The sequence below is a fragment of the Drosophila bipectinata genome, chromosome 3L (genome assembly GCF_030179905.1).
Source record: "Drosophila bipectinata strain 14024-0381.07 chromosome 3L, DbipHiC1v2, whole genome shotgun sequence".
Lineage (NCBI taxonomy): Eukaryota > Metazoa > Arthropoda > Insecta > Diptera > Drosophilidae > Drosophila > Drosophila bipectinata.
Genome location: NC_091738.1, coordinates 21033297 through 21060969, shown reverse-complemented (window position 1 = coordinate 21060969; position 27673 = coordinate 21033297). Strand labels below are relative to the sequence as shown.

At 43.6% G+C, this 27673-nt stretch overlaps 1 protein-coding gene across 2 annotated transcripts in view; it reads left to right on the top strand.

Moving 5' to 3' along the window:
* Nucleotides 1-27673, top strand: part of LOC108129145 (uncharacterized) — a 58785-nt gene that overhangs the window by 8502 nt on the left and 22610 nt on the right. Inside the window, exons 2-3 of one of the 2 annotated variants that reach the window (XM_017247093.3) lie at nt 12843-12864; nt 24706-25159. In XM_017247093.3, coding sequence (XP_017102582.2) covers nt 24766-25159 — 394 coding nt within the window. In that variant the 5' untranslated portion in view covers nt 12843-12864; nt 24706-24765. Of the gene's footprint in view, nt 1-12842; nt 12865-24705; nt 25160-27110; nt 27251-27673 lie in introns of those variants that run through there. The other variant, XM_070280418.1, reaches the window with a different exon arrangement.

Genomic DNA, 27673 nt, shown 5'->3' with positions numbered 1-27673 from the left:
AAAACGCCAGCCAGCTTTGACAGGCGACAGCAGCGGCTAAAAGCCAATCACCGACGAGCTGGCTTTTGGTCACTAAGCTATCGCAAGGCAAGGTAAGGTTGGCTGGTGAGCCCAGCCGAGCCAAGACACCTGTGCGCTCCAATCTGCGAGCGAAACGTGTTCGCACGACGCCAACAATAGGCAGAGCTACAACTACAATAACCTGACCTTTCTGCAAGAAACTAAAATAAAATAAAAATAGAAAAGAAAAGAAAATATATATATTTATTCGTGGTGGGTATGGGGAAGAAAACCCATGAACACACCCACTCGACAGACTCTACATTCGTCATGCCCAGGGGAGTGCGAGGCCTGAATGGGCGATGTGGGTGAGAGATGGGGCCTGCGCCGGGTATCCAGATGGCGACGGAGGTGGACCTGGGCTGCCAGGGCCAAGCTCATCAAATTCTCGCATGTTGCCCTGTCAAACTCACAGTGACAACGCACACAGATACTTTCGGAGACTCAGATACACGGATACTCAGATATGGATACTCGGCCTGGTGGGACACCACCATCTGCAGCTGCTGCTCTGGCTGCAATTCCTTTGAAAAATTCCACCAGTTGCCATCCCACTGAGCAAAAAATATAAATTAGTTCAAAATAAATTAAATTATATTCTGGGAAAAGAGAAATGGTATTTTTAAATATTTAAACTTTTTAGACTGGAATTTAACTTTTCAATTCAAGCAAATCACTCTATTTCGACTGAAATTTTCCCACAAAAATGTCAAGGTTTGTTTTTTCAAAATTAATTAGCTTTTTTTAAGTAAAAACCTTCGGCCTTTTGTGTGTTAATTTTTTCGCCTGTATTGTGTTGGCTTTTGTTTGTTTTTGCGCGCCTCCCCATAATGTTTTTATGATGACCCACGGCGCAACATTCTCCGCGCAGCCTCCTCCTGCCACACACCAGGTCCCCTCCCCAGCCGTAATCCACTGCTGTCTTTATTTTTGCAACTGGCTGCAATTAGCTGCAGTTGCCTGCAACTATTCTTGCCACACAGATACACACAAGTTGCGAGATAGGAAGTCTTTATGCCAGACTGGATGGCGTTACGTCCGCCAAGCGTAAAATTAATTCTACAAAAATGTAAAAAGAAGAAACTGCAACGAGGGGGAGGGGGGAATGCAATGAAATTTGAGCATCGATTGTGGGTCAGGCCCATTGACAGGGCAACCAGCTGGCCAAAAGCTTCGCAAAGCAACTCCTTCGCAAGAGGGGCACAACTCAAAAAAAGGAAAAAACTGGCTCAGAAGACGCCACTGGCAGCTGCCGATTCTCCAGGTAGCGAAGACACCGCAATCCATTTCAATTGCCGCTCCGCGTTTAAGATTACGCAACCGATTAGCCAGGCAGCTGGAAAATGTGGCCCAGAGAGAGGGGAGTCTTCAGGCCACGCGTACCTTGGCCAGCAAACTTGTTTATTAGACGGCCAGTTAGGTGCGATTTTTCCGGCACGTGCCCCTCCATTACTCACGTACTTTTCGTGAGCCACTCAGGTGACAAAAAATCATTCCGCCGTAAATACATAATATTTTTTGTGTGCCTCGTTTTTTGTGGCCCATAAAGCGTCAATTGGGTAATTAAAAATCAATGTTACAAAAATTTCAATGCCAGAAACCTGAAGCCATGGCACTTTTCTTTAAAGACAAACCTTAAAGTCAGCAAGAAATGCAACGCTTCTTGGCTAAAGCCTCTCATTTGTGCTAATCAGCAGCACAAAACGACAAGTTTTTAGCCAATAAAGTGGCAGTGGGTGGTGCGAGGTGGTGCAGGTCGGGTGGTCCGGGTGGGTGGTGTTGGTGCAATCAACTCCGAGACTCAGACATAGCGCAAACAAAATGCAAAATGCTAAAAGTGAAGCTAAAACTGCATAGAAACAAGAGAAAGAGGTTCTTTTTTAAGGATTTAGACAGGGGGATACCTTGGATAAAATAATATTAAAATTGTATACTTTATTCTAAAGAATTTTAACAGATATTATAATAAAAATATATTTAGATTGGGGTTTCCAGTAGGGACAATTTAGTAAAGGCCATAGTTTCTTGTTGAAACTTCTAAGGTATAGGATCAAGGTGTTTATTAAAGAATAATAAATATATACAAGAATTGTGGAAATTCCCTTATTTTATAGAATAATCCAAGACCAACCCTTAGGGGCTATATATTGGGATATATACCCCTCACCTTAGCCTTGCACCACAGGGTATCACAAAAACTCAAACAACATCCCATTGCAGTTTGCAGTCAAAGTTGACTCTTTTACGCATTTTTAAGCGCTCCTCCTCGCCGCCTCCCCCGGCCCCTTTGGGCCAGCCACCCCACCCCCAATGGTACACACCCCTGCGCCACGTCTGGATATAGTGTGGGAAAAGTAGGCGTGGCCATTGGGCATTAAACGGTATATTTCAACTTTGGCTCAAGCTTTTGCTTTTGTTGCTGCCCGGGTTCGTTGATTTCATTTGGTTTTGCTTGTGTGTTTACCCGTTTCTGTGCTTTTTTATGTGTTTTCAGTTGTAATACCCGGTACTTTTGTAGGACAAGGGTATATTGTATTCCTGTCAATGGATGTTACACGAAGAAGAAAGACCTTTCCTTTTTGGTTTCAAAATTTTATACATTTAATCATACATTTAAGAAGAATTTACATTAAAAGTCTTTCATGTGCCATACAAATTATATACAATTTTGGGTCATATTCCATTACTTATTATTTTTTTCTTCAATATTTTTTTTTCAGTATCTTCCCACGACTTTCCTTTCAGATGTTTCAAAACTGTATCTTCCCTAGTTTGTTGTCCCAAGACAACCATGTTTGAATGATCTTCCAGAGTAGTACCGGGTATCACATAGTCAAGACACTCTACTCGATTCGTCCTTTCTTGTTTTTTTTATTTTGCCTGCAATTAATTGAGGAACGTCAACTAAAAAGAAGAGATTTGAAGCAGAGACGGAGAGAGGGCGAGACAAACAAACAAACAGAGACGTCATGTGAACTGTCTGGGACAGTCTTTGTATCCCATATCCTGTGAGCTTGTCCATTAATGGGCTCCCCTAATCAACTCAGCTTAGTTCGGGCCTCCAAAGGCCGGGCCAGAGCCGAGGATGGAAGATGAAGGGGTGGAAATCAGACAGTCATGCCTGCTCATCGGGGATAAAGAACTTCATCATTAAGTCGGCGGCCCGGCAAATTGATTCATTAGTCAAAGTGACTTTTATTTAGCAAATGAGACAAAGTCCGGAGACTGCATTCGCATTCTAAGTATGCGCCTGGCTTGCGTGCGCCCCACTCCAGGCCGGCCAGAACGTTCATTTATTTATCAAATTGCATTTGATTTGTCAATTAAGTATGCTATTTATGCTTATTAAAGCTGGCGCCATAAAAATTCAAATGCTAAACACGCCCAGAGTCCGAGCAGCGAACCGGTAACCGGTTGCTGGCCAATAGTCTCCGGCCCAGGCGTTCTGGCCGGGCCAACTGGTTGATTGGCCTCCAACTGTTATCAATAAATGAGCCGCTTGCCGTTTTGATTGTGTCACATTTTGTGTTTATTACCCTGCCCCGGCCTATATTTATGGCAACAAAATCTACTTTTATTACCGAATTAATGTTGCATTAGATCGCTGGCAAACCAACAGGCGGTCCCAGCGCCCGATTCGAAACCAGTTGTCCCTTAACGGTGACCGCTCCTCACCCACGCTAACTGGCAGCGTTTTGGCCATTGGTTTTCTGGCTAATTCCCACAGCGATATGGCCATCTGGGTTGGCCAACACACACACACGGACACACCGGTGCACCCTACGCAACGAATGGCGGAGTCGCCTCTCTATTCGCATTTATTTACCATTTTTGGCAGAGTTGCGTGTAAATTGATGATAGATTTCCTGCTTTTCCATGGGGTAGACGCTAATTAGCGAGCAAGAAGCTAAAGAGGATTTTGCGAAAGTTTCCCAGGGGACTGTACTGTACTATAAGATATGCGATTATTTTTCCTTTTAATTATATTAACTAATTAGGCGTAGGATCCTTTTATAGAACCCATTCCAAGCTATTCATATCTCAAAATGAAATCCGGTTGCATCATCTGGTCGGAAAGCAGCTACTCTTTAATACTTTTACTTTCCACCCCAACGCCAACAAAAAGGCAAAAAGTCAGCCAGAGATCAGCAACTGTACGATATCTATATGTAATCTATATATAGTGACAGCGACAGGGGAGCGGCCCGAACCATCGGAGTGTCACCTTTTGCGGTTCTCAGTTCAGTTCGGAGCTGATCCCCAGTCCCCAGTCCCCGGTTCCCGATCGCCGATCTCTCGGATCCCAGCGTCCGCTGTCAGGCGTAATTTTATACGATCAGCTTTCGATTTGGCTGAAGCCTGAGGTTAAAAATTAACATGACCAGAGCCGGCGATAAGTTGAGATTGGGCTGTGGGCTTTTGGCTTTGGGGCAGCACCACCGCACCACCACCAGCTACGGCGGCAGCTCTCCAGCTCCCCAGCTCAATGTAATTTTGTGGTTTTTGCACCAAAAACAAAAAATAAAAGAGGAGACTGGTGGGGGAAATGCCAAACATAGTCGGTCGGGTGGAGTGCAATTGATATGGCCAAGGGACGCGAACGATGAAGCGGATTCGGATTCGATTGTCAAAGCCAGTATTGGCCATGTAAGGCCCAGATCTCTGTGTGTGTGTTTGTCAGTTGCCTTGCGGTCGCCCTCCACCTCCTCCGGGCCCTGTCCTCTGATGATGAGCTGTCTTCCCCCGGCTTTTGCTTTTTTTTCTTTCTCCGGCGATATGAATTACACAAGTTTCCTGGCACTCTTGTGCGAGCGTTTTATGGTCGTTTTCCTCTTTATTATGATGCATCCGTGTGGGTAAGTGCTCGTGTACGTACACGACCTGGTAGGTACGGGTGTGCGTATAATATAATAATTAAATGAATTGCCAAAGTGTGTCCGTGGCAGACGTGCAGGGCTCGCCAGGAGCAGGAGGCCACCACACTAGGGATGGGTAATGCTCATTTTTGGGGGCGGAAATGGCAGATGACAAAAATATGAATAATTTTAAACATATACCTGAGTTGTTTAATAAAGAGAACTACCCAGACCTTCCCAATATTTTGTACATAGTTTCAAACATTTTTCATTCCAAACTTTAGGTCTTGGCCTCTCCTCACTAGCCTTAGTCTCCGGGTACATGAGTGTGAATACTTCTGTGAACTTTTTAGAAAGCCAGCAGGCCAGCCAGCTCGACCAAGCTCCTTTCGTTGGCCTGTCGAAAAAGGGTTTTTATTTCAACAGCCTTTATTTGTTTCTCGCTTTTTCCCTCGACCCGTCCTCTTACACCCGAGGTGTCAATTTCAACGCCCTTCTTTTGTTTGGCGGGCCTGCGGATCTATATAAATAATCGTGTACATGCATATGGATATTATATGGCGAGTACATGGCCATGTGCATATTGTATGTATATTACCCTCGTTTTTAATTTCTGCCAAATTATGCAAAATGTTCGCCCGCCCTCGGAGGAAGGGTTCACCGGGAAGCTCTGCAGTAAGAGTGCTGGCAGAGTTGGAAGTGGAATTCCATTCAAAAAACAAACGACCTGACCCACCTAGATCGCCCACCAAACGCGTGTGCCGGCATAGGTATTGGAACAAAAAGTCCCCGTAGCCAGGCTTCCCTGTGGGGCGTTGCAGTATCAGCACCTCATCCTTGGCTGGCACACATGTGTCGCTCTGCTCCTTTGCATAATTTCCTTTTTATTCCCGTTTTCCATTACTCCCTTTTTGTGTTTTGGTTTTTGGGTGTGTGCTGGCGGGAGGCTGTGGGAGGCGTGGCCTGTTGCATCTGCATGTGCTCCATGCAACTGACAACTCAATAAAATGTCGCTATTTTAATTTCGCCTTGATGTCGTCACGCGGATGTGGCTGCCACCGCCACTTCTGCTGATTCAGTTGCAGCTGCGGCAACTGATGATGATGATGTGTATATTGCCATGGAGCATTATAAGTTTTATGGCTTTGATACCAGGAAAATGCAACACAGTTGGCAGGGAGGGGGAGCAGTTTATTAAATGAAAACCGCACCACTCGGGCGGATACTAAACGGAACAAACTTAAAGCGCTGAAGCTCGTAAAAACTTGGTCAAAACTTGGCACATTGCAGCCGGGCTGCTATAATTCCATCAATATCAAACCAACAAGAATTATTCGCAAGTCCTCAAAACTCTGGATAGGTGTATTCCCAAGGCCCTCTGATGCCGCCGCTAGGGTTTCGAATTAATTTTAATTAAACTACCTAGCTGGGGGGGCAGGGAGGCCGGCTTTGTTGCTGTCTCATCAATTTGCATCCCCAGCGGAAATGCCAGCACCAGAAACCCCAACAACATGGTCTCGAGGAACTTGAATCGAAGTAACTGAAGCATTTCGGCCTGCACTTTGGTTTTGTGTTTTGGGTTTTGGTTTCGGCCAGCGAATTTCTTCGTGGGTCGTTCACTTGACTTCCTTTGCATTTGGCGTGCTCTGATTGCACTCACTTGCCCCGCTTGCTCTGTGTTTTACTCAATATTAATGAAGTCATTAAGACGACATCTTCCTCGAGATCGGCGCGTAATGCGAGCGAATTATTAACAACGTTCTCTGCACGAAAACAAGCTCGGCTCCAAAAGAGACACAGCTTCGACTGCCAGGCTGAAGTGGCGTGTCCGTAGTCCCGCCAACGGCATCAATAAACAACAGCCACGGAGCGGTAGAGGCAGCGGCAGCAACAAAAATTAATACACGAGTACAACAGCCAGCCAAAAGGAACACAAGCGGCTTTCATAAATTTGCATGTTGCTGTCACAGAGCCAAAAAAAATCCGAGAGGGGAAAGGGAGCCATCTCGGGAGGGGGCCAGGTTATGAGGGGGCGTGACAACAAGTCAATTCCTCGGTCTGTGTGCTCAAACTGTGGCACAGAAATCTTTTTTCGGCAGGCCAGAAACTGAAAACTGAACTAAAAAATCTTTAACCAGCCAGAGTCAATAAAGGGCGATACGAACCAGGGGATACTCTCAAGGCTATACTAGGATGCTCTCTGAAGTACTATAAGATATGGTATATGGTATGGTAACGAAAAAGTATCTCGAAATGTATATTAAAAGCCTATATTATAAGCCTACTCCTATTACTCCGATAAATCATAAAAATTAACTTTCAGATACTTCCGTATTCTTCAGACATCTATAGTATATACCCCATACCCTTTATCAGATAGAGTACTCTCTACATTAAATGTAAACACCAAAAAAACTGCCAGGAAAAAGAAAAAAAAAAAAATTAACATTCGGGCATAAAGAACTGCTGGAACAGCGAAAAAAATTGTTGAACGCATTAGAAGATTGATGCTGGCGGCTGTTTGCTCAGGGTTGAGACTCAGAGCCTTCGAGACTCTGCCCGTTCCGAGGACCGGGCCGAAAGTGATTGCAATTTTTGCTCTCTTATTTGGCCATGTTTACTTTGTGCATGAGCAGATTTCCTGGCTTTTTATTCTCGGTTTTTGGGTGGCAAGAAAAAGATTTAAAAAAATCAAAGTTAAAATAAAAGGAAGGAAATTCGGGCGGCAAGACGTATTCAAGTCTCCGGAGATGTTGACTTTGGCGTTTCCTTTTGGCCCTGTTTTGAGGTAGTTGCCGAGGAACTGGGTTAATAAGATCGCTGGACCGTGCTGGCCACGGTTTCCCGTTTGGGCTTTTGAGCTGCATTTAATAAATAGCCGCTTTTAGTGCCCGGCACAGCAACTCGTTTATTATGCATCAAAGATAAACCTAACTGAGATTAATGTCTCACTTCAGGTGGGGCGACAGCGGCGATAGAGAGCCGGGCCACTGTTTGCCTTCCAGTCTTGGTTCACCTGCGACTAATCAGGCACTTTTTGCAAGTCCAGGTGAGTTAATAGCTATCGAAAGGGCGAGAATCATGCAATGATTATCCGGCAAAGCCAGGGCCAATTATGTCCGCTGCTAATAATAAAATAAACTGCACGTTTCATTATGCAGAGTGCAGATCAAATGGGATCGGGCTCTGGTAAATCCAATTACCCCAAGTCGTTCTCGGTTATTGTTGCTACATGCTGTGGGTACTTTAATTTTAATTTACCAAGCAGCTGCAAAAAAGCTAAAGAGAAAAGCTGCCGGCACGCAAACCCAAAGCTGTTGAAATTGTGCTAACCTTGGATCCCGAGTTGGTTCTCCCAGTCAGTCTGCTAATTTGAATTAATTTTGTTGTCAACACGTAGTCATATAAGGATGTGAACAGTTAGCAGGCAATCTGAGTCGTAATTGAGAGTCCCGAGGAAGTTGGCAAGCGCGGTGGGAACTTTTGAGCCGTTCAAGTTGGCCAAGAGATGGTATTTTTTGGCAGCGAGTGCAGTCATCGGAAAGTTTAATGGGCGAGAATATCATTACAACCACAAGGGCAGGAAAAACCAATATTACAGCTAGAGAGATAAATATTTTATAGTAAATAGTTTTAGTAGATTCAGAATTTTTAGAACTCTGTTAGTTTCCTAGAAAATTATACGTTCTTAAAGCATTAGAAACCTTGCTCCTGACTTTCCAGCATCACTTTCTCGTTCCGCCCCAAACGAATTCCCATTAAGCTGTTCCCGATCTTGGATCTTGGCCATCAGAGGAGCCAAAACCATTAACGCCTGATACTGCGGTCGAAGATCGGAGGAAACCGCCACCTCCTGGCTCTATCTAGGTTGCCTCGCAACGCCCAAAAATCTCGGCTAGCTCGTTGCGGGCCGCCGTTAAATACAGACTGCAGATTCTATAAATCAGGCGTATTTCTCAACACCTCGTAGAGCGGCCGTAGTGCCAACACTCTCAACCCGCTCATTAAAAACCATTAAGGAAAATATTTCGCTTGGGAAAAATTATGGCGTAAATGATACCCTACCCCGCCCACCAAACACCTACTACCCCCCTTTAGGCCCAGCGACAATAAACGACCTGCGATTCGGCTTAAACGCGTTCTGCGGCTTAACTCGGTTTCTGTGTCATTTTCTTGTCTGCAACTCGGGCTAAGCGTCAAATAAATTTAAGTCTACACCTAAACAGCCTGAGCCAGCCGGCAAGCAAAATAAAATAAAAACTAACTTCAACTGGGAAAACTATGAGGAAAAAACTTTTGCCGTACAGCCCGTTGCGTTGTTGTTCTTTGCCATTTTTTTCGCGGTTTTTGTTTTCATTTTTACTCTCGGCTCTGGGCAGCAAACATTTGCAACAATTTGTTATTGGCCATTTAAGCCGTTTGTTGCCGGCTGTAGTTGCTTTTGGCCGTTGGCTGTTGGCGCACTAGAAATCTGTTGAGTGTTAATGACATTTTTATGTTTTAACGCTTGAAAAGCTGCGACCGGAGCGGCAGTGGCAGGGGCAGGTTGCAAAAAGTCCAATTGAAATTCCCGCACCTGGCCGTGCTCCATTTCTGCGTGGCAGGGAGGTCTGGTTAACATTTGTAGCTGCTTTGAGTTATTGGCCTAGACGGGGCTCATCCATTCCGCGGTCTGCACCTAATGGGGGATTGCTGTTGGCCAGAATGACAGGTGACCTGGTCGACAAAAGGCCACTTTTGCTCTATTAAATTGTTGACAAATCTCCGCAAAAAAATGGGAAAAAGTGCAAACACAATTATGACCATAAACAATAGAGTCTGTTTCAAAGTTGTTAACAAAATCTAATTGCTGAAACTTCATCAATTTATTGGAATATTTCAGAGCAGACATCTCAATCGCTTTACAATTCCCCCTCCAAGCCGAGGCAAACTCAATTCTGTTCAGTTTTGGCCCCAACTTGTGTCAACATTAATTAAATTTTCTGCTCGCATTTGCAAAACTTTTGAGCAGCTAATTGGATTTTGGTTGCTGCATCGCCAACACAAAAAAAAAACAACAACAGAGCTCCACCAGAAGCAGCCGTGGCAGCAGTAGCAACAGCAACAAAAATAAAGCAAATTCGCGTGCAACCGCGGACTAATAACCGCCGAAGCAGAGCCGCCAAAGTCGAATATAAAAATAAAATAAAATAAAAACCAGTCGCCTGCTGCAAGTTTCCTGCCGCTGCTGCTCCTCGACTCCTTCCTTTCGGCTCCTGGGGAAGTTTTCAAGCGAAAAGCTGTGTATAAAAAAGGAAATACTCCTATTAAATGTATTCCTTTGTTTCAGGCTTCACTGGTGCCTGAAATTTCGCCAAATGTTTTCTCTGCCGGTCATTCGGCATTTAATGATTTACGTGGCTGAGGCACAAGGACACTGAAAGAAAAGGGGATCGAATAAGCTACAAATAAGACTACTTCTGCCTCTAAAAACTTGTAACTTTTTCTGACAGTGCTGGCCAAGCAGGTGGCCTCTGTTTGAGGACAAAAATATTTGACTTTGGCTGCAGTGCAACGCGTCGGCGGGTGGATAGAGTCGACCGTGTGGCAATTAACAAGTGCAACGACTCCTTCGCTTCCACATCCTCATTCGCCCGGCTTCCTTGGCAACTTCCGCGCCCCGCCGCCACTTCCTTTGGGCCCCCTCCCCCAGGAACAATGCCCGAAAACCGAAAACGCTCCAACTAATAACACTTAACTGCAGCTCGGGCCTGTGCCAAAAGCCAAGTCTTAATTATGGCAAACAACTTTTTGTTTTAGTTCGCAGCTAAAACGCTTCCTGAAAGACAAAAAGCTGCCAGCTACTGAACTTTGGATGCACTCAGCTGAGCCGGGAGCCGAGCGCCGAGCGCCTCCTCCCTGCGACCTTCCCCGCGAATTTCCCGATTCACCGCCTTCCGGGAAACTGCACTGTGCATGTCGCTACATATCAACAAAAGATGCAGCAACCGACACCAGACTGCAGCAGCCACCTCCGCACCTCCACACACTTGCCGTTTTGGTTTGGTTTTTGACGTTTTCCTTTTTTATTTTTTTCGGTTTCTGCATTTTCGCAGACTTCAGTCAATGCACTCTCTATGACGTCGTCGTCTGACTGCACAAAATGAAAAAGTTTCGCAAAAAAAGTAATGAAATCCAAGGCCCAAAAGAAAAAGCTCGAAACACAAAAAAAAACATGCGTTGTGGGTGACATAGTGGGGACTTTCAAAATATCCTAAAAGGATATAACATTTAAAATTTTTTTATAAGAATTCAAGTAAATTTTTGTTTGTAAAATAAGGAATCTTTAAGAACGAAGATTGTTGAATATCTGATTTTCTACCAAATATAAACATCAAAGTTTTATGTCATATCCTGTTTCTCAATTAAACCAGCCGCTTTCATAGTTTCCAGGGTATCCAGAACAGCAATCCCATAACCAACAAAACAACACAAAAAAGTTGAAAAAATCGCCCGTTGCATTTTCCTTTTTTTTTTGTTTTTGTGGAAAAAAAGCAAAAAACAAGAATGATTATTAACGCCTGTTGGGTATGCCACAGGACGATGTCTGCACCGGCTTCAACTGCAACAGCAGCTTTGGCTGCAGCTACAGCTCCATCTCCAGGTCTACACTGACAGACAAGCTAGCTAGGCTAAAGCCTACCAAAACTCAACCATAAACTAGAGGTCCTTCATTAAACAATGTATAATATTATTTACCTTTTAACGCCAATTTCATAACTAATGAGAAGTTAGAATTTACATGAAGCTAGGTGCCTTGTACAATGCATATTTTAAAAAGTCCTTGCATCCTTGCTTCTTAATTCTGAAGTATTCTATTGAAGTATATTTTTCCCAGTGCTGCTGTTTTGAGATTCCCACTCAGACTCCTCCAGAAGGCAAAGGCAGGAGGCTACTGTGCAAACAGTTTCTGCCGTGTCGTTTTTGTTGTGTTGCTTTTTTGGTGCACTCGCCTGCAGCGGCCTTTGGATGCAAAATGCAACCGGGCAAAAACAACAGCAACAACAAGAACATGTCGCAAATGCAAAGGGTTGAGGGGGTTGCCTGGGGGTAGCCAGAAGTCATGACTGGCAGTTGGATCCGGATCCCTCCCCTCTCGAGGGACACCTCTCCCACTCATTAGGCGCTCGCTGCACTTGTGTCTGCACCGTATCCTGCCAAAGTCGAGATCGGGATTCGGGACTAGGCAGTCGGGAGTGGGGACTAGGGAGCCAGGGGCCTTGCATCCTGGACTACTCCGTCGCCGTCTCAGGCAGTTGCAAATTACGCTCTCAGACTCAATTGTCTTGAGCCTTGGAGACTTGCTGGGGATGCCGGAGGAGAATGGGGACCCGAAACGACAACAATGCCTGCATTTAAACGCAATCTTCGCAATGGCTAGACAGACAGCCTCAGACTCAGGCTCAGACATTTCCCCAAAGGGGCGTAGGCCAGCAGGCTGTGGAGGCGTGGCTAGGTGGCAAAACGTCGCGTCATCGTCGCGTCTGGCACTTGAAATTTTTGTATATGTTCATTAGAATGTTCCTCAGGACGAGGATGGTGCTTGAACGCCCTGAAGTAGGCAACACTTTTGGCACATGCACTTCTCCGACGCATAGGAAATCGCCCAGTGAGGGGTACAGTTGCGAGTGGAAAACGTTAGCTCTGGGAAACATAAATTCTAAATAAAGACATTTATAATAAAGTTTTTCCAATAAAAATGATTTAATTACAGACGTATTTGATTAATTCGATTATTATTCTGATCATTCTTCATACAAAGTATCATATATCATTGGCCTTTTTGATTTAAAAACATCTCAATTCCATTAAATCTTTCCAAACATTCGTTCACTCCACTCCTTTTAATGCAATAAATATTAAATTTAATTTTTTCTTCTATTTCAGAACCTGTCCATGGATTTATGAGGTATGTTCGTAAAGCACTCCCCACACCATACGAATTCAAATAGCATTTAAATCTGTTCACGGGCACAAAAGCCGCTTACGATTAATGCCCGCGGTATAAGCCCGGCCAAAATCAACCTGCATAAAAAATGTACAAAAATGTAGAAAAAAAATTCAAGCCAAATAAAATTATAAACGAATCTATTATGACAAGTGCGTGGGACGTACAAAGTATGTTTTTTCTGGCCGCACCGTTCAGCGTTTTTAAAATATTTTTTATTTGAACAAAAGTCTCGAAATACGGGGGCTGCTGGCTGTCCAAATGACGGTGGAGTGTGTGCTCCGAGCTGGGGGAACCCATCATCATGTCAAACGGCAGCAGCAGACAAGAAAACCTAACGATCAAATTAATAACGCCAACAAAGGAGACCCGATACCTGTGCCTCCGCCACGCCCCTGCCTAAATATTTAAAAAAAAAAGGTTGTCGGATAAGAAACAATAGACCAACAACAGCGACAGCTTTGATTGACAACTATGTTGAAATATCAAATTATAATTTCATAAATAGATGGGAAATAAAAAAAGCTAAGAGGCTTTAAAATCGGGTAATTGCCCGCCCTATTAGGCCTGGGTGTGGATGTGTCTGAAAGATCTCTGCACCAGATTGAAGGTCAATGACAACAAGCCATTCGGCCCATAATTGATTATTAAACTGACATCTAAACAGTATTTAAAGGGTGCGGATACGGGACAAAAATAACGAAATTCATTAACCAATATTGGAGAAACATGTTTAAGTTTCATGCCTCGGATATCGGTTATTAAAAGCGAAGGAATTTTAATTGCCACTGGCCGGTGGCAGCCTTGGAATGGCCCGACTCGTGAACTAGAAAATAAAAACAGCAACTCCAATTGGCTTTGGCATTCACATGCTTCGTTATGGCCATATGAAAGTGCCACATAATTCTCGCTCCCCATCTCTCCGAGGCCCCGGGCTAAAACAATTTTCACACCGCACTAACCTGCAATGGTAATATATATCTGGACGTGTATATCTATCTGAGAGTTGGCTCTTCACCATTTTGGCGAAGCGAAAATGAAAATCCAATCAATGCTGGCCAGCAATATCCATTGCGGTTGCTGTTGTTTGGTGTTTTCGGGGCGTAGTTCTAGTTTAAGATCTCCGAAGTCGTATGTGGGCTGCTGCGATGGAGTTTCCCTCGAAACCCGAAAAGAAAGTTGCCAAGATTTTGGAAATTGCCTACGTGATTTCGGAGAGGACATTTCAATCAATTTTTGAATAGCATACGGGCGTTTATTTATAGCTAATTATTTTCAATCACTTTTAATGTTGTTCTTTGGAGCATTACTACCCATATTGGGTATATTATTCCCGTTCCTTGGTGAAGGGACCAGCTGTTTTAGACCTGCTCTAGCTTAAAGGAAATTAATTTAAGATTAGTTTTCCCTAGCAGCTCCGGAAGCGGCTTCATTTAAGATTTTTACTATATTTTTCCTTTCATAAATCAGAACGTATATAAAATATAGCTTCTGACAGAACCACTCCCCTAAACGGCCGCTCCCACAGGCACAAAGAACACATAACCCACGGTATATGTAGATATATGCTGGATGATGGTGGGCAACCTCTTGGGCTTATAATTATTGCCAAGCAACCCGTTTGCGAGCTGTGCAGAATTTTTAGTTTACGAGCACATAAATGTAATTGGATGCGCAAAAAATATTACAGTATCCAGAGAGGAGTGTGTTTATAAATTTACACATGCACCGAGGCCGCTCTAGCCTGCAATTTGCTGCCAGCTGGCTGCGGCTCCGTGGTGCTCCAGGAGGCTCTTGCGCATGGGCAAAAGCCAAAACGTGTCATCATCGATTACAGGAGCGTATACACACGCACATACATATGTACATACTCCCAAATAGGGTGGTGCGTCGGGGTAAATCGGGAGCTGGAGCTGGAGCTGGAGCTGGGCAAACAAGTGGCTGTTACTATCGTTTTGTGTTATAGTTCCCTGGGCGCGTAACTCAAAGCGACAACACTTGACACTAATTAATACATACGCACCGTCCTGGGCCTCGGCCTGAGCCTGGGTCTGGGTGCTTTTCCCTGGACTCCCCTTTCCGTTTTTCATTTTCCGTTTCGCAGCTGCCACCCACTTGGCTTGTCGTCGCATTTCAATCAAGACCGCGTCAGTCATTCAGTCAGTCATCCAGTCAGTCAGTCTGGGCGAGTCGAGTCGAGATTCTGGTGTGATAAAGTTGTTTGAAAGTGTTGCAGGTTGCACACACAAAGACACAGACACGCATAGTTGAGTGGCTAACTGGCACATTGACTGCAGCAGCAGCACCAGCAGCCCCAGCAACATAAGCAGCAGCAACAACACAAGTTGCAACTTCTAGGATGAGTGTGTGCCATTGTACTGGGCGATGCTTATCAGCTTGTCGACGTCGCGGTCTCCTGCCTCACGCAGCCCCAGTCCCCGTCAGCCAGCCAGCCACGCCCCCTGAGACCCACCGCCCAGTCAGGCGTCGGTTGATAATGTTTACCGTTGCACTTCCTACGCCGATTAAGGTTAGCGCACTTTAAGTTCCAGAGAGACTTGGTGTCGAAAGTGCAATTAAAACTTGGATACCACGAAAGAATATTAAAGACACCTTTACAGATAAATGTGGTACAAACAAAAAATTCTTTTATTTAAAATTCTTTCCTTTTTTTTTTAATTTTATTTCGTATAATAGAAAATTCATAGAAAACTTGCATATATTTCTTTTTTTTTTCTTTTTTTCTTTTTTTTTTTAAATTCTTTCCTTTTTTTTTTAATTTTATTTCGTATAATAGAAAATTCATAGAAAACTTGCATATATTTCTTTTTTTTTTTTATATTTCACATTAAAAACCTATAAGCACCATAGAATTGGTAGCCTCTATCCTAAAACTTAATAAGCTCTTATACGTATACCCTTAGGAAAATATGTATCCCCTCCACTATAAAAAAATAACAAGTAATTTGAACAACATTTCCATTCAGGTTTGCGTTGATTTGACTTTAATTTGAAATTTTACACACCAATAAGACGCTTTTAACTGTCAAATTTCCAAACAAAATATGCAAATTAAATGCGGTAATATTCTGGCATTTCCTCTGTTATTATGGCCAACGTGCCGCTTTTTATTGACCAATTAAAATGCTTGTTTTTCGGGCGAAATGAGGCGGGAAATGATTCATCTAAGTCGAGAGCTGTCTTTCAGGCCATCAAGGAAGGCATATCTCTAGCTTATTTTGGCCCTCTGGCATTTTATTTTTGTATGATTTCTTGACAATGCCCCAGACAATGATCGATGAAGTTGCGCCTTGGACTTTAGCTTTATGGCCGAAATCGAAATCAAAGTCGAGCTCCAAACGAAATCGAAAATAAATTTTCAATTGATAACAAAAGAAAATCGACACAAACTGGCATTAATTTTGGGCTCTTTAGAGCCAACTTTGACACCCAATGCTGAATAAATGCTTAATTAACACTCAATGGCGCGCCTAAAGCGACTTTTCAGAGGGGCCAAGAGGGTCTGGGGGGTCTTTCCTGGTAAATTGCGGCAATTGAAGGCGCAACGAATGCAACTCAAAAGTCTAAAGCACAAATTAAAGGTTTTTTTTGGCAAAAAGTAAACAACGCCAAATTGACATTTTGCCTCTCGACAGGCAGCGAAAAATGTTTATATATTTTGGTTTTTGTTTTTTTATTTTTTGGGGTTTCTTACTTTGGTGGCAAGCCCAGCAGGTCGCCGCCGCAGAGAGTCGCGAATCGAAAATCGAAAATGACAGTTGCAGTTATTTTGTACGCCAATCGTAGAAATCAACAAAAGCCAGAGCCGAGTCACTAAAAATGACTGACTTGCCAGCCAGACTGGCTGACTGACTGACTTTGTTTGGCCAATTGGGCAAGCGAGCGGACGGAAAGTGAAAAGCGGCAAAGGCACCTGAGGGCAAGGAGTTACCGCCAACTTGCAACATTGCATCATACCCCGCAGCCTTTCTGCCTGATCTGCCTTGTATTGGTATTGGTGTAGTATCTGTGTGGGTGCACGAGCAGCAATCGATGATCGGATCGCGTTGAAATCTACTCGCATGTAACGTTTAAATTTGTTGGAAAGTCCACCGATACCAACTGGGCTCTGAGCTGTGGCTTTTCATGCCTCTGCATTTTTTTTGGGGTTTTGGTTTTTTTGGTTGGGTTTTCTCTCTCTGGCGGAGAGCAAACTGGAGTTGCACGATTTTCTTGTAATTTTCCGGCAATTTCCAAGTACGATGGAGCCTCGCCAAGTGCCAGGCCATATAAATCCTCAATGTTTGTTTAATTTCGTGTTTATTTTTTTGTATTTTACTCGCTTGCCTTCCTCTGTTTGTTTTTATTTTGTTTTAATTTGTCCTAAAAAAATAAACTTGCCAGAATGCCGCAGCAACAACAAAAATAACAACAACAACGAAATTTGGCTAATTGTGTGGCGATCATTGCTCATTACGGCTCATTATTTGTTGCGACTTGTAGTTTCGTTTGGGCTACAGGTTCTTGTTCCCAATTTTTTCGAGGGAGGGAAACCCATTTTATTGTCAATGATCTTGTAGCCAGATTAGCATAGATACTGTTTCCCATTCGCGATTAGATGCCCGTGCACGATTTTGTCGGGACAATTGGAATGTATGTAATGCGCTTGTTCCTAACGTGGAACTTAACAACTTGGCAACATAGTTACCAGCAGCCAGCAGCCAGCCATCCAGTAAAAGTTTTCCCTCCGCACCGAACCCATTGGAATGCTCCGATAACTTGGCAAAGTTGCTCTCAAAATCAGGTTTCAATCAGCTTATGAAGGATTTACATTTTTATTCAATAGAAGTTGAGGCAAGTCATCAAATGTATTTTGAACTTAAGAGCTCTATTCATATTTTTTGACAAATAAAAGGAGCATTTGACTAATCCATAGTCAATACAATCAAACAGAGATATGATCTAATTTCTGGCTAATTTGAAATGTTAAACAACCTTCTCATTATGTGAAAAACATACATCATAAAAACCAAGCCTAAATCATCTGCCATTCGACTAGATTCCAAAGTTGGCATGATTTCATTGGCAATCAACAGGGCCCATAAAGACCATCACTAAATGGGGGCATAAAAGCCTGGCCAATAAAAGGCAAAGTTATCTTCTTTGTTTCCATGGCAATTTGGTAACTTTTTTTCTAAAAGATTATAAGTATAAATTACATAGAAACTTGATTTGGCACTGCGATTCCAAATCTGCCACATGAATCCGTCATAAACATTTCAGCGTATTTTCAACGTAATTCCTTTCGCATGATTGGCAGATGCTATAAAATTTTTGTCCAACCAGCCCTGCCCTGAGCCGGGCTTTTTGCTTTCAGATTTTATGGGTCTGAGTGAGCGTTTCAAATGCCTAGCCATTGTTTCAAACGTTTCAAATGGCAGTGAGTAAATAAAATTGAGCAGCCCGACCGCGGCGGTTAAAAATTGTGTTGATTTTGCATATGAGAAGAGGGCATAAACCCATCGACTCGCAAGAGTTTTTACGACTTTCGCTTTTAATGGCCAGCGGCCTCAAAAAGTTGGTCTGCTGTAGGTCTGCTGTAGGTCTCACTTATTACGAAATATCCGATATCCAGATAGCTCCAGTCGGTGCAAGACTATGCCGCCTGTACTCTAAATCATGGACAAATCCACAAGGCACGGACCAACTTTACTTGAAAAAAAAATTATATACTGATGTACGTAAAAATCAGAGCAAAACGAAAGCGGAGAAAAATATTACAACACTGGAAGAAGTTATTTGAAGTTAGAATATTTTTGCAGATAATAAAACATAACATTCCTTTAGATATGAGATAAGTTCTTCTTTTTGTAAGCAGACGAGGAGGACATTTCTTTAGTTCTCGGTTTTGTGATAACAGATATTAAACAAAATCATCGGGTAGTAATGTTTCATAACAACGCCTGACTAAGTAGTTTGAAAACAATATTATTTCTTAAATTAGATAAATACATCTTCCATTTCATCATAAAATCATTACATGTCCATTATCCTTTTGGACACACATAACTTGCATAATAGTTCCGAAACAACCCAATCTTTGATTTAATAATTTTTCAATATTTAAAATGTTTTATGGTTTTTTAAGCATTTTTTTCTCTGCATAAGGACGGGTCAGGGATTGAGAGATTGAGGCTGAATGCAAAGCGATACAAATCGAAGCGCGGCGATCATCGACTGCCTCACTGCACTCGCCCGATCATGTTGCACTTTCTTGCTGCTGCAGTTGCAGCCTCTGCTGCTGTTGCATTTCGAATTGCAGGCAGGTCCTCTCCTCATGCAATCGTGTGGAGTGTGGAGCTTGGAGTGTGCTGCCAGCGGCACAAAATGCTCGACATAAAGGGCAAGAGTTCAGGAAATTGTGACTGTGGCAAAATATTTTCGCTATTCTTCACAGTTTTCCTCAGTTTTGTTTCGCTTTTCCCCGTCTGGTCTCTGGCCGCTGGAGATGCAGATGAAGCTGAAGCTGGAGCCGGCTTTTCCGAGCCTTAGATAAACCGTTTATCATATTTTTCTTTTTGCGGCAAACTTATTTTCCACATGCCGTCTCCTCGGCCATGGGTATGCTGGAAAGTTGGCGGAAAATTGAAAGTAATTGTCACCTTTTGAGTACGAGAGTATTTTCATTTCGTTTTCCTTTTGTCGGTCGGTAGTGGCACGGAAAGTGTGCCTTTTGTAATGAAGGAGAATGAGTTTGGGGTGAAGGTGAGCTTCGATTTCGAAAGTGTGGCAAATGTGGGGTTTATGTAAAGGTTATTGCGAGATTTACGGTGTCGGTTAATAAAAGATTATAGAGTAAGAAAGCATGGATTGCGATAATTATTTAATATATGATACATACAAGTGACTAAGCCTGGCCATTTCTGGTGTCTGGATCAGCCAATTTGTAAGATGAACCTTCCATTTAATGACTTCATTCCCGACGTCTCGCAGATGCATCTCTAATCAGCAATTGTTGCTAAGAATCTCCGTACATGACACAACCAATTAATTTCCAGATGCCTTATGCAAGCCCACTGAGCTCGTGGGTTTTCTTGAGAGCAATGCATGTAGGAAATCAAGTCAACTGTGAATCCAGATTTTTTTGTTTCTGCACAACCAATCTTCCGCTCTAATAGAGACTTGAAAATCATAGCCAGGCACCCCCACAAAGACACACTCGACACACACTCGCCCAGTCATTCACTCACTCGCTCAGTGAGTCAGTCAGTCAAGCAGCAGGCATCAGGCGGGGAAATGGATTTACCATGCCAAGAGTTGCAACTTAACATGGCTGCACATTTTGCCAACGGGATGCATGCAACATCGGCAACGGGCACCAGACAACATCGCCGTCGTGCATGCAACACTTACTAGCAACAAAATTAAAGGCAAATCGCAACCAATCACAAAGATTACCCCCACACACCAGCCCAAACAAACAAAATGGTGCGGGACTAGGTACCAAAGACCGCGGCCGGGTCCGGGCCGAAAGACGTGGCCCCAAAGGCGCCGTTGCATTGGTATTTTAAACACTGCCAGGGCGCATAATCAAAACGCTTAAATTATAATAACTTTATTAAGTCGGCGATCCACCCGCGCCCTTTTTTGTTTTGTCTGTAATGCCTAGATCCGCCAAACAGGTGTAGTGCGGAAAGAAAGCAAAAACAAATGGCAAAAAGCTTTGGAAACCCAAAGGAAATACGAATTCAAGTTACGCTACAATCACATTAACTTCAATTTAAAACCCAACAATAAATTTGGCTTAAACTTTACCTACCTTATTTTTAAAGAACATGAAGCTATCTTGTTTTAATTTTAAATCAATTAATACTCTGATGAACATGTACCCACTGAAAGTGTATTATGGACCTCTAGCGATTGTCTGTTGGCCGCTTTTATTATTTCTCTCGAGTGGATTTTACTTTGTACACACTCGAAGCATTGTTGGCTGGCTGGTAGGTTGGTTGGTTGCTGCCTGCTGTTTATGATTGTTTTTTCATTTTCTCAAGTGATGAGTAGGATATCTGTCGGCTCTGGCAACAAAAACAATAACAGCAACCGACCCAACAACTACATTCAGCAACAAGCTATTTGCGACTCACGACTTTTCATGCAATTTTGAATTTAAAATTCTTCACACACTCTTTTCATTATGTGGCTTCATTCCAGCTCCTCTAGATGGCTTCCCCCCCATTGAAGCCCCCTTTGGAAATCCCCTTGTAGGGTAAAATCAACGGCCCGCCATCGAAGTCGAAGGCAGCGCAAAATAAGATGCTACTCTTGTGGCCATCTTTGAAGTGGTTGTTGTAATAGGTGTAAGTCCGCGAGTGTGTGAGTGAGTAATTATATGTGTGGGTAAGGTGTGTATGTGTGTAGAATCATCGGAGGAAGAAGCTCCACCATCACGCTCCATTCAAGTTTGGATAGTTGGTCTGGAAATTTGTACAGTGGTGGTATAAGGTTTTCGAATATATTTCTTAAAGTATAAAGGTTTCTTTACCTTATAAAAATATGTGAATAATTTAAAAATAATCCGTTGTACTAATAACTAGGTTTTCTTAACTTAAAATGTATCAAAAAACCTTATCTTTCTTATAAATAATATCCCATTAAAATCGCGTTTATTAAGTCCTTTGTCTTAACCTTTTATTCGCACTTCCCATTCAAATACGTACCACTGTCGTCTCTAACCTGGCTTAGTGTCCGTTGTCGATGACGATGACTGGCCACTAGCCCGGCTCAGTGATTCTGGCCATGGCTTTGCAGCGGCTCTTCGTGGCTCAGCTGCTGCCGCTGCCTCGATGATGATGACTTGGAGCCCCGATTCGAGGGAACCGACGAGCGGACTGCCGCCACTTGGTGGTCCAATTCAACGAATTGACTATAATCAGTCTAGTGCCAAGTACGTTTCAAGTGTCTACTCATGCACTTCTGTGTAGCGTGTGGTGGGCACTGCCAACAGCCAAGCCTGGGCCGGCCAAGCCAAGCCAAGAGTTTTGGGCCAAGAGAGCTGCAAGCCAAAAGTCGGGAATTGAGATCTGAGGGCCGAAAGCAGTGGTGCAGGCGCGGACGCCGGCCGGTAGAGTTTTATGGTGGCTCTTGGCTCTGGTGGGTCGGCGAGTTCCAAGTGGTTTGCTCTCGTATGCAAATGGGAGTTCCGCTGCCACTTCGACTCCCCCGGCACCCAACCTCTTCCCGCTCCTGGCCACTTGAAGCGGCTCTCATGAGTGCTGCGGCGCACAAAATTAATTTATTACAATGCAACAAATTACAACACTCATTAATATTTTAGCCAAGTTCTGGGGATGCACTGCGAAAATTGTTAACTTGTTGCTAAAAAATCCAATTACTTTCATAGAATTTGAAGCACACTTTTTCTCAGTGAGCTGCGTAGTTGGCCAAGAGCTGTAACATGTGACTGGCCTGGAATTTTATTCGCCGACAGGTCCAGGGAAGCTTGTAACCTGCATGTTGACTGGTTCTGAAAAATAAAGGAAAAAACGTATCCGCACTGGCGAGAGGGGAGAAGGGCGTGGCCCGGCGTCTCATACCTAATAAATCTGTAATTTGTAATTAATGTGAAAAATTGCCGCCCGAGACGGAGAACAAGCCTAAATTGTTATTATATGGCCACAGTCCAAGTTCCAGTTTCAGACTCCAGACTGCAGACCTCGACTCCGTGGAGTGTGGGTCAGCCAGAGTCATAACTCTTCCACGAGTTCGCCAGTTCGTGTCTGAGGTTGTGTGTATAGTGGTGTGTCTCTTTCATAAATATAAATTAAGCCACTTGACTAACGCACAAAGCGTGTGCCGGGCAGAAAAAGTGAAAACTTGGTCAAGCGATTACTCTGCCAAAGAAACACAACCAGAAAAATACTTTTATTGCATTCACCGGCCCAGGTCATTCTTAGATGGCCCCGTGGCTCCATTGTCTGCCGAAAGCAACTCATGCGGTGTGATTAATATGGAAGATGGCCAAAATAAAGAAGCCCCAAACACACTCAGATAAAAATAAATTTCTGAAGTGGTTATTTATAAACAGAGAAACAACTCAATCCAGGGAAAGGAAACCCACCGAGCACCCGCCTTTCCGTTAAGCATAAACCCAAGATTTTGATTATCTAAATGAAAATATCACTTGAGGATTTATAGTTCCTTTACTTAGGCTTCAAAAGACTTTAAAAGTACACAGTTCGTTGGCTTCCGAGAACTCCTCTCGAGAAATTCTTAAAAAACCGATCACTTTAATGTTTCTAATTTGGGGGCTAGACGGTTGATAGACAACAACAATATCTGGAACACAACTCTTCCATTAGGCGAAGTATAAAGGCAAAAAGCGCTCTAAGGTCGCCTGACAGCGGCTCGGGCGTAAAAATGTCTGCATGATTGATAATATTCGAAAGTTGCAAGCAGGGCGTCCCGACCGCAATGGGAACCAGGAAAATATAGAAATATATAGCCATATTCGCAACACATATCCCCTGCCAGTCGCCCCGCCGATTGGTTATGGCCCGAGCAGCGGGGGCAGTTCAATTGCTACCCGGTCAGTCACCGAACGAAAACAATTTTTGTTTTCGGTTATTCGGATTTTTTATGTTTTGGCCAAAAGGTAACGCAGCTGAGTGAGTGATTCAATGGAGCAAAACGTGAGCTAAAGACGTGATACCACAACAGCGATCGGGCCAGCAACAAAAGGCCCCGTTTATACGCCTGATGAGCGAAACTGGGGGGCGGCCGATTGGTGGCCCGATCGGGTCGGGTCGGCCTTTTGAAACGATATACAAAAATTTTTGTTATTCACTTGTGATATTTTATTTTTTCCCAACGAATCAATCACAATGATTATGATAAATGATTTCGGCATTTTTATTTATTCACTATTTTCTTTCAAAGTTTCATTGTCTGAGCGGTATTTATAGCTCTCAGACTTTTTGCATTATTACGCCGGATAATGGTCGATCAGTGGGCCGAGCTTGTAATTGCCGGCTTATAAATCACAGTGAAAAGATATAATTTCGTTTCCGATGATCTGTGGCCCGTTGGCCGTTGTCCGAGTCTCTGATTAGCACATTTGTCTGGAGTTTCACTTTTAAAGCTCGTCCACCGCTGACCCATTGAACTACAATCACTTCAGGGTTTCCGCTGTATTCTGTATAGTCGCCCCCTTAATGCTGATTTATTTCTGGCATATGTTTTTTATCGCAGTTTTTAAATCTTGTTAGGAAACTTCATTAGTGTCAACTGGCATTTTCTTGGGCTGATTAATGTGTGTCAGAAGCGGCTGGGGAGGGAAACTTTTCGGTAGCCGAGGCGAAAAACCTGTCTCCCACCCGTGGAAAATCCACCGCCACGCCTCTTTTGTGTTGGTCAAGCGGCATTAAGTCTTTATTGCCGAGTTATTAATTGGGGTGGACGTGGGGGGTGTGCATACTGATAAGGTGGGTGAGTCTCTTGTTAAATAACAAGGATATTCATGCCCCTCCAGCGTACCGGTAACGAGTTACTTTCCAAATAACAGAGGTTTACGGAAGAGTAAACAATTTACTTATTTTGCAAAATAATCTAATATTTAATTGAAATCATTAAACTATTTTTCAAGTGTAGGCCATACACTTCATACGCCAACTGGTTCAAGCCAACTCACCTGCCTGGGTGACCAAATTTGACAACATTTGCCAATATTTATGAATTATTAATTATTTATGTGACCATTTTCGTGTAGCAACCAGCTAACGTGTTTGACGACTCCTCCATTTGCAGATCCTGCTCCCGATCCATGAGGCCGGAGCCCACCGACTGAGGTCCGCCCGCAGGTTGAAAATGGCGGACGTTTACCGGGATGCCAGCAGCACGCTGCGCTCCGTGTTCCCCAACTCGCGGTTGGGATCGCTGGCCGGAATGGAGAGTCAGCTGCAGGGTCCGCTGGATGCGGACTCTGATCCGGATGCGGGAGCAGCCACCACGGTGGGAAGTAGGGCTAGCGACTATGACCCGTATGACGAGGACTGGTGGGCCAATGCCATCGAAGTGGACACCTTCGATTCCCCGCTGGCCTTCGACGCCAGCGAGAACGGACTGTGGAACGGACACTTTGTGCCGCCGCCGCCCCGCCCGCCCTTCCTGGATGAAAGCGTCGCCGCCGACGGCCTGACCACCTGCGATCTGTGCACGTGGGCCTGGCAGCGGAATGCATACTCCCTGGACGGTTCCATAGGTGAGTACTTAGCCCTTATCCCTTCACTAGCAATATTTTCAGTCCTACCTACTCCTGCCCTACCCCTGCCCCTGGTCCTGTTCCTGTCGTTTTTCAATTAAAACTCTCCGGCAAGACAATAATCTGGCCGCCGCGGCGCGCCGTGCATCGATCGCTGATATCAATTTATCAAACTGATGTTGGGCGTGCGTGGCTCGATTGCTTTTCGGCAAGCACTGCGAGGGACTCCTCCTTCGCCGCCTTTTGCACAGAAAGAAATAGTGTACTATTACGTAGAGGGATTTATAATATTAGACAAAATAGAGGAGCCACAAAACCATTTATAAAAGCAATTAATAGAATGGTTTTACAAACCTCTTCCGAATATAGTTAATTTGTTAATAGAAGTTAAAATTTTTTTAAATAATTCCTATTTATTTCTATTTAATATTTTAAAGTAATATCTAAAGGGCTTACAACTTCTTGCCGTGCACTTGCGTTTGCAAATTTAATTTGTGCACATAACTCTTTGTGGCAGCTCTTGGCTTAGGCGTTGTTCCGCCAAAGTTCGGAGCCGGCGATCCAGGGATCCTCCGGGGCACTATCGCCCGGGCACATCGCCAGTCATTTGTCTCTGCGCTTGTAAAGGAATCAGTCAGGAGTAGGGAGGAGGAAAAGGCGGCGACTTAGATGGGGAAAAACTTATGAAAATATGAAGCACTGGGCGTGGGCAGCCCAAGATGAGATAGATAGGACAGAGCCAGTGCGGCCTTTAATTTGGCCAAGAACAAATGAAGCCTGGTCAAGAGCTCACAGCCGATAGGGAAACGGAAAGCGGAAATTCGGGGAAATGCAAGATGAAGCTCGAATTAAACTCATGCAATTTACATTAAAATCCAACTTAGCCGGCTTAAATGCAAATTTCGCCCTCGACGACCAACAAAATAAAGCAGAACCTGTTAGAACTCACCCCATAACCCAAATAACTCTCGTAATAACACAAAGCGAATGCTAAATGACCGCTGTCCATACATATATGGTCGGCACTGTGGACTGGGATATGGCATGGCATTTAGCCGTTTGCTGTTTGCCGTATTTGATTTCCAGGAATCGCTTTCAGGGCAAATTGAAGTCATTATACATAGTAAACTTCGGCTCAAACGCCGCACTCCGCACTCTGGCCAGAGCTGAGACTGCGATGGGTGCCTGGCGTTATTAGGCTAATTATAGAGCAGGAATGGAGTGGAACTTTCAGCATTTTTCAACGGGGTCTCCTATGCATGCACATACGTATATACAAATATTTATATATATAAATGACTTTATTCATGCCGACTGGGCGACTGTTTGTCGCGCCAAATGTCTGGGATTTCCTGTGGCCAGTTTTTGGTTCCAACGACGTGTCAACTAATTTGCAACACTCACCTGGACAAGGGGCAGCACTTCTATGGAAGTACCTGCGGCAGCCTTTGGCGAATATTTTCCACCGTTTTGTATTTTTTGCAAAGGGATTAGGCCACTCAGCAGCTTGCTCCGAGAAAAATGCCAAGTCGAGAAGAGCGGCAAAAAATGGTTTTGACTAATGTCTTAATTTTGTGCTTAGGTGTTTGCAGCGGTTGGTTTCGGGCTTTTGTTTTCGGTCATAGGGATACAGACCGGGAACTACACTAGGAAGGGTATACTAGATCCATGGAAGTCATAAAATAAAAAAATACAATTTAAAACATAATTAAAATAATTTAATTGCTTATTAATTGCAGAGTAAATTATCATAATTTGGAAAATTTTTGTAACAAATGCTTTATAAAAAGTGTATTATTTCCAACATAGCACATCTAATATTTCCTCCCTATACAAATCCCTACTCCAAGCTGGAAAAAATAGGGAAAAAATCGTGCCTGGACTGCAGCGAATGCCATTCACTCCGCTTCATCTGGCCGAGTCTCCAAATTGAGTTTTTGCATGTCGTGCCCATGTCTGGGACTTGCTTTGTTTCTGCGGCTGTTTCGGTTCGGTTCTCTGCCGCAAAATTGACAGCTGAATAAAATGTTATTATATTTACACCATAATTTGCATGGCAATTAATCAAATGGCATGCAGAATTCGACAAAGGTAAAGGCAATCCCAGGCGACACATTTCGTTGGGTGCCGAGCATTTCTGGGAATTATTCTAACAAAGTTGCCAAGCGAAAACAAAAAACAAACGAAAAAGTTTCGACCCGCCTAAATGTCTTTATTAGGACTCTATATGCAAAGCGAAAAACAAGCAAAAGTTGAGCTCGTTAAGTTGGGGAGAAAAATATGATGGTAGGAGTTCCCACACAAATGGAAGCCAGACACTCATTAATTTTAGTTGAAATATTGGAGGGAACCAGCATAAGGATTAATACGAAAAAAATACAATTTGAATACATGTTGTTATTAAAGTATGTAGATTTTAAAAAAAATTGGCTTACAATCACCAGGAAACCGTTTACGATTCAAAGCTTATTTTTTCAGGAAATAGAAGCCCAACCCTACTGCAAATCGTTTTAA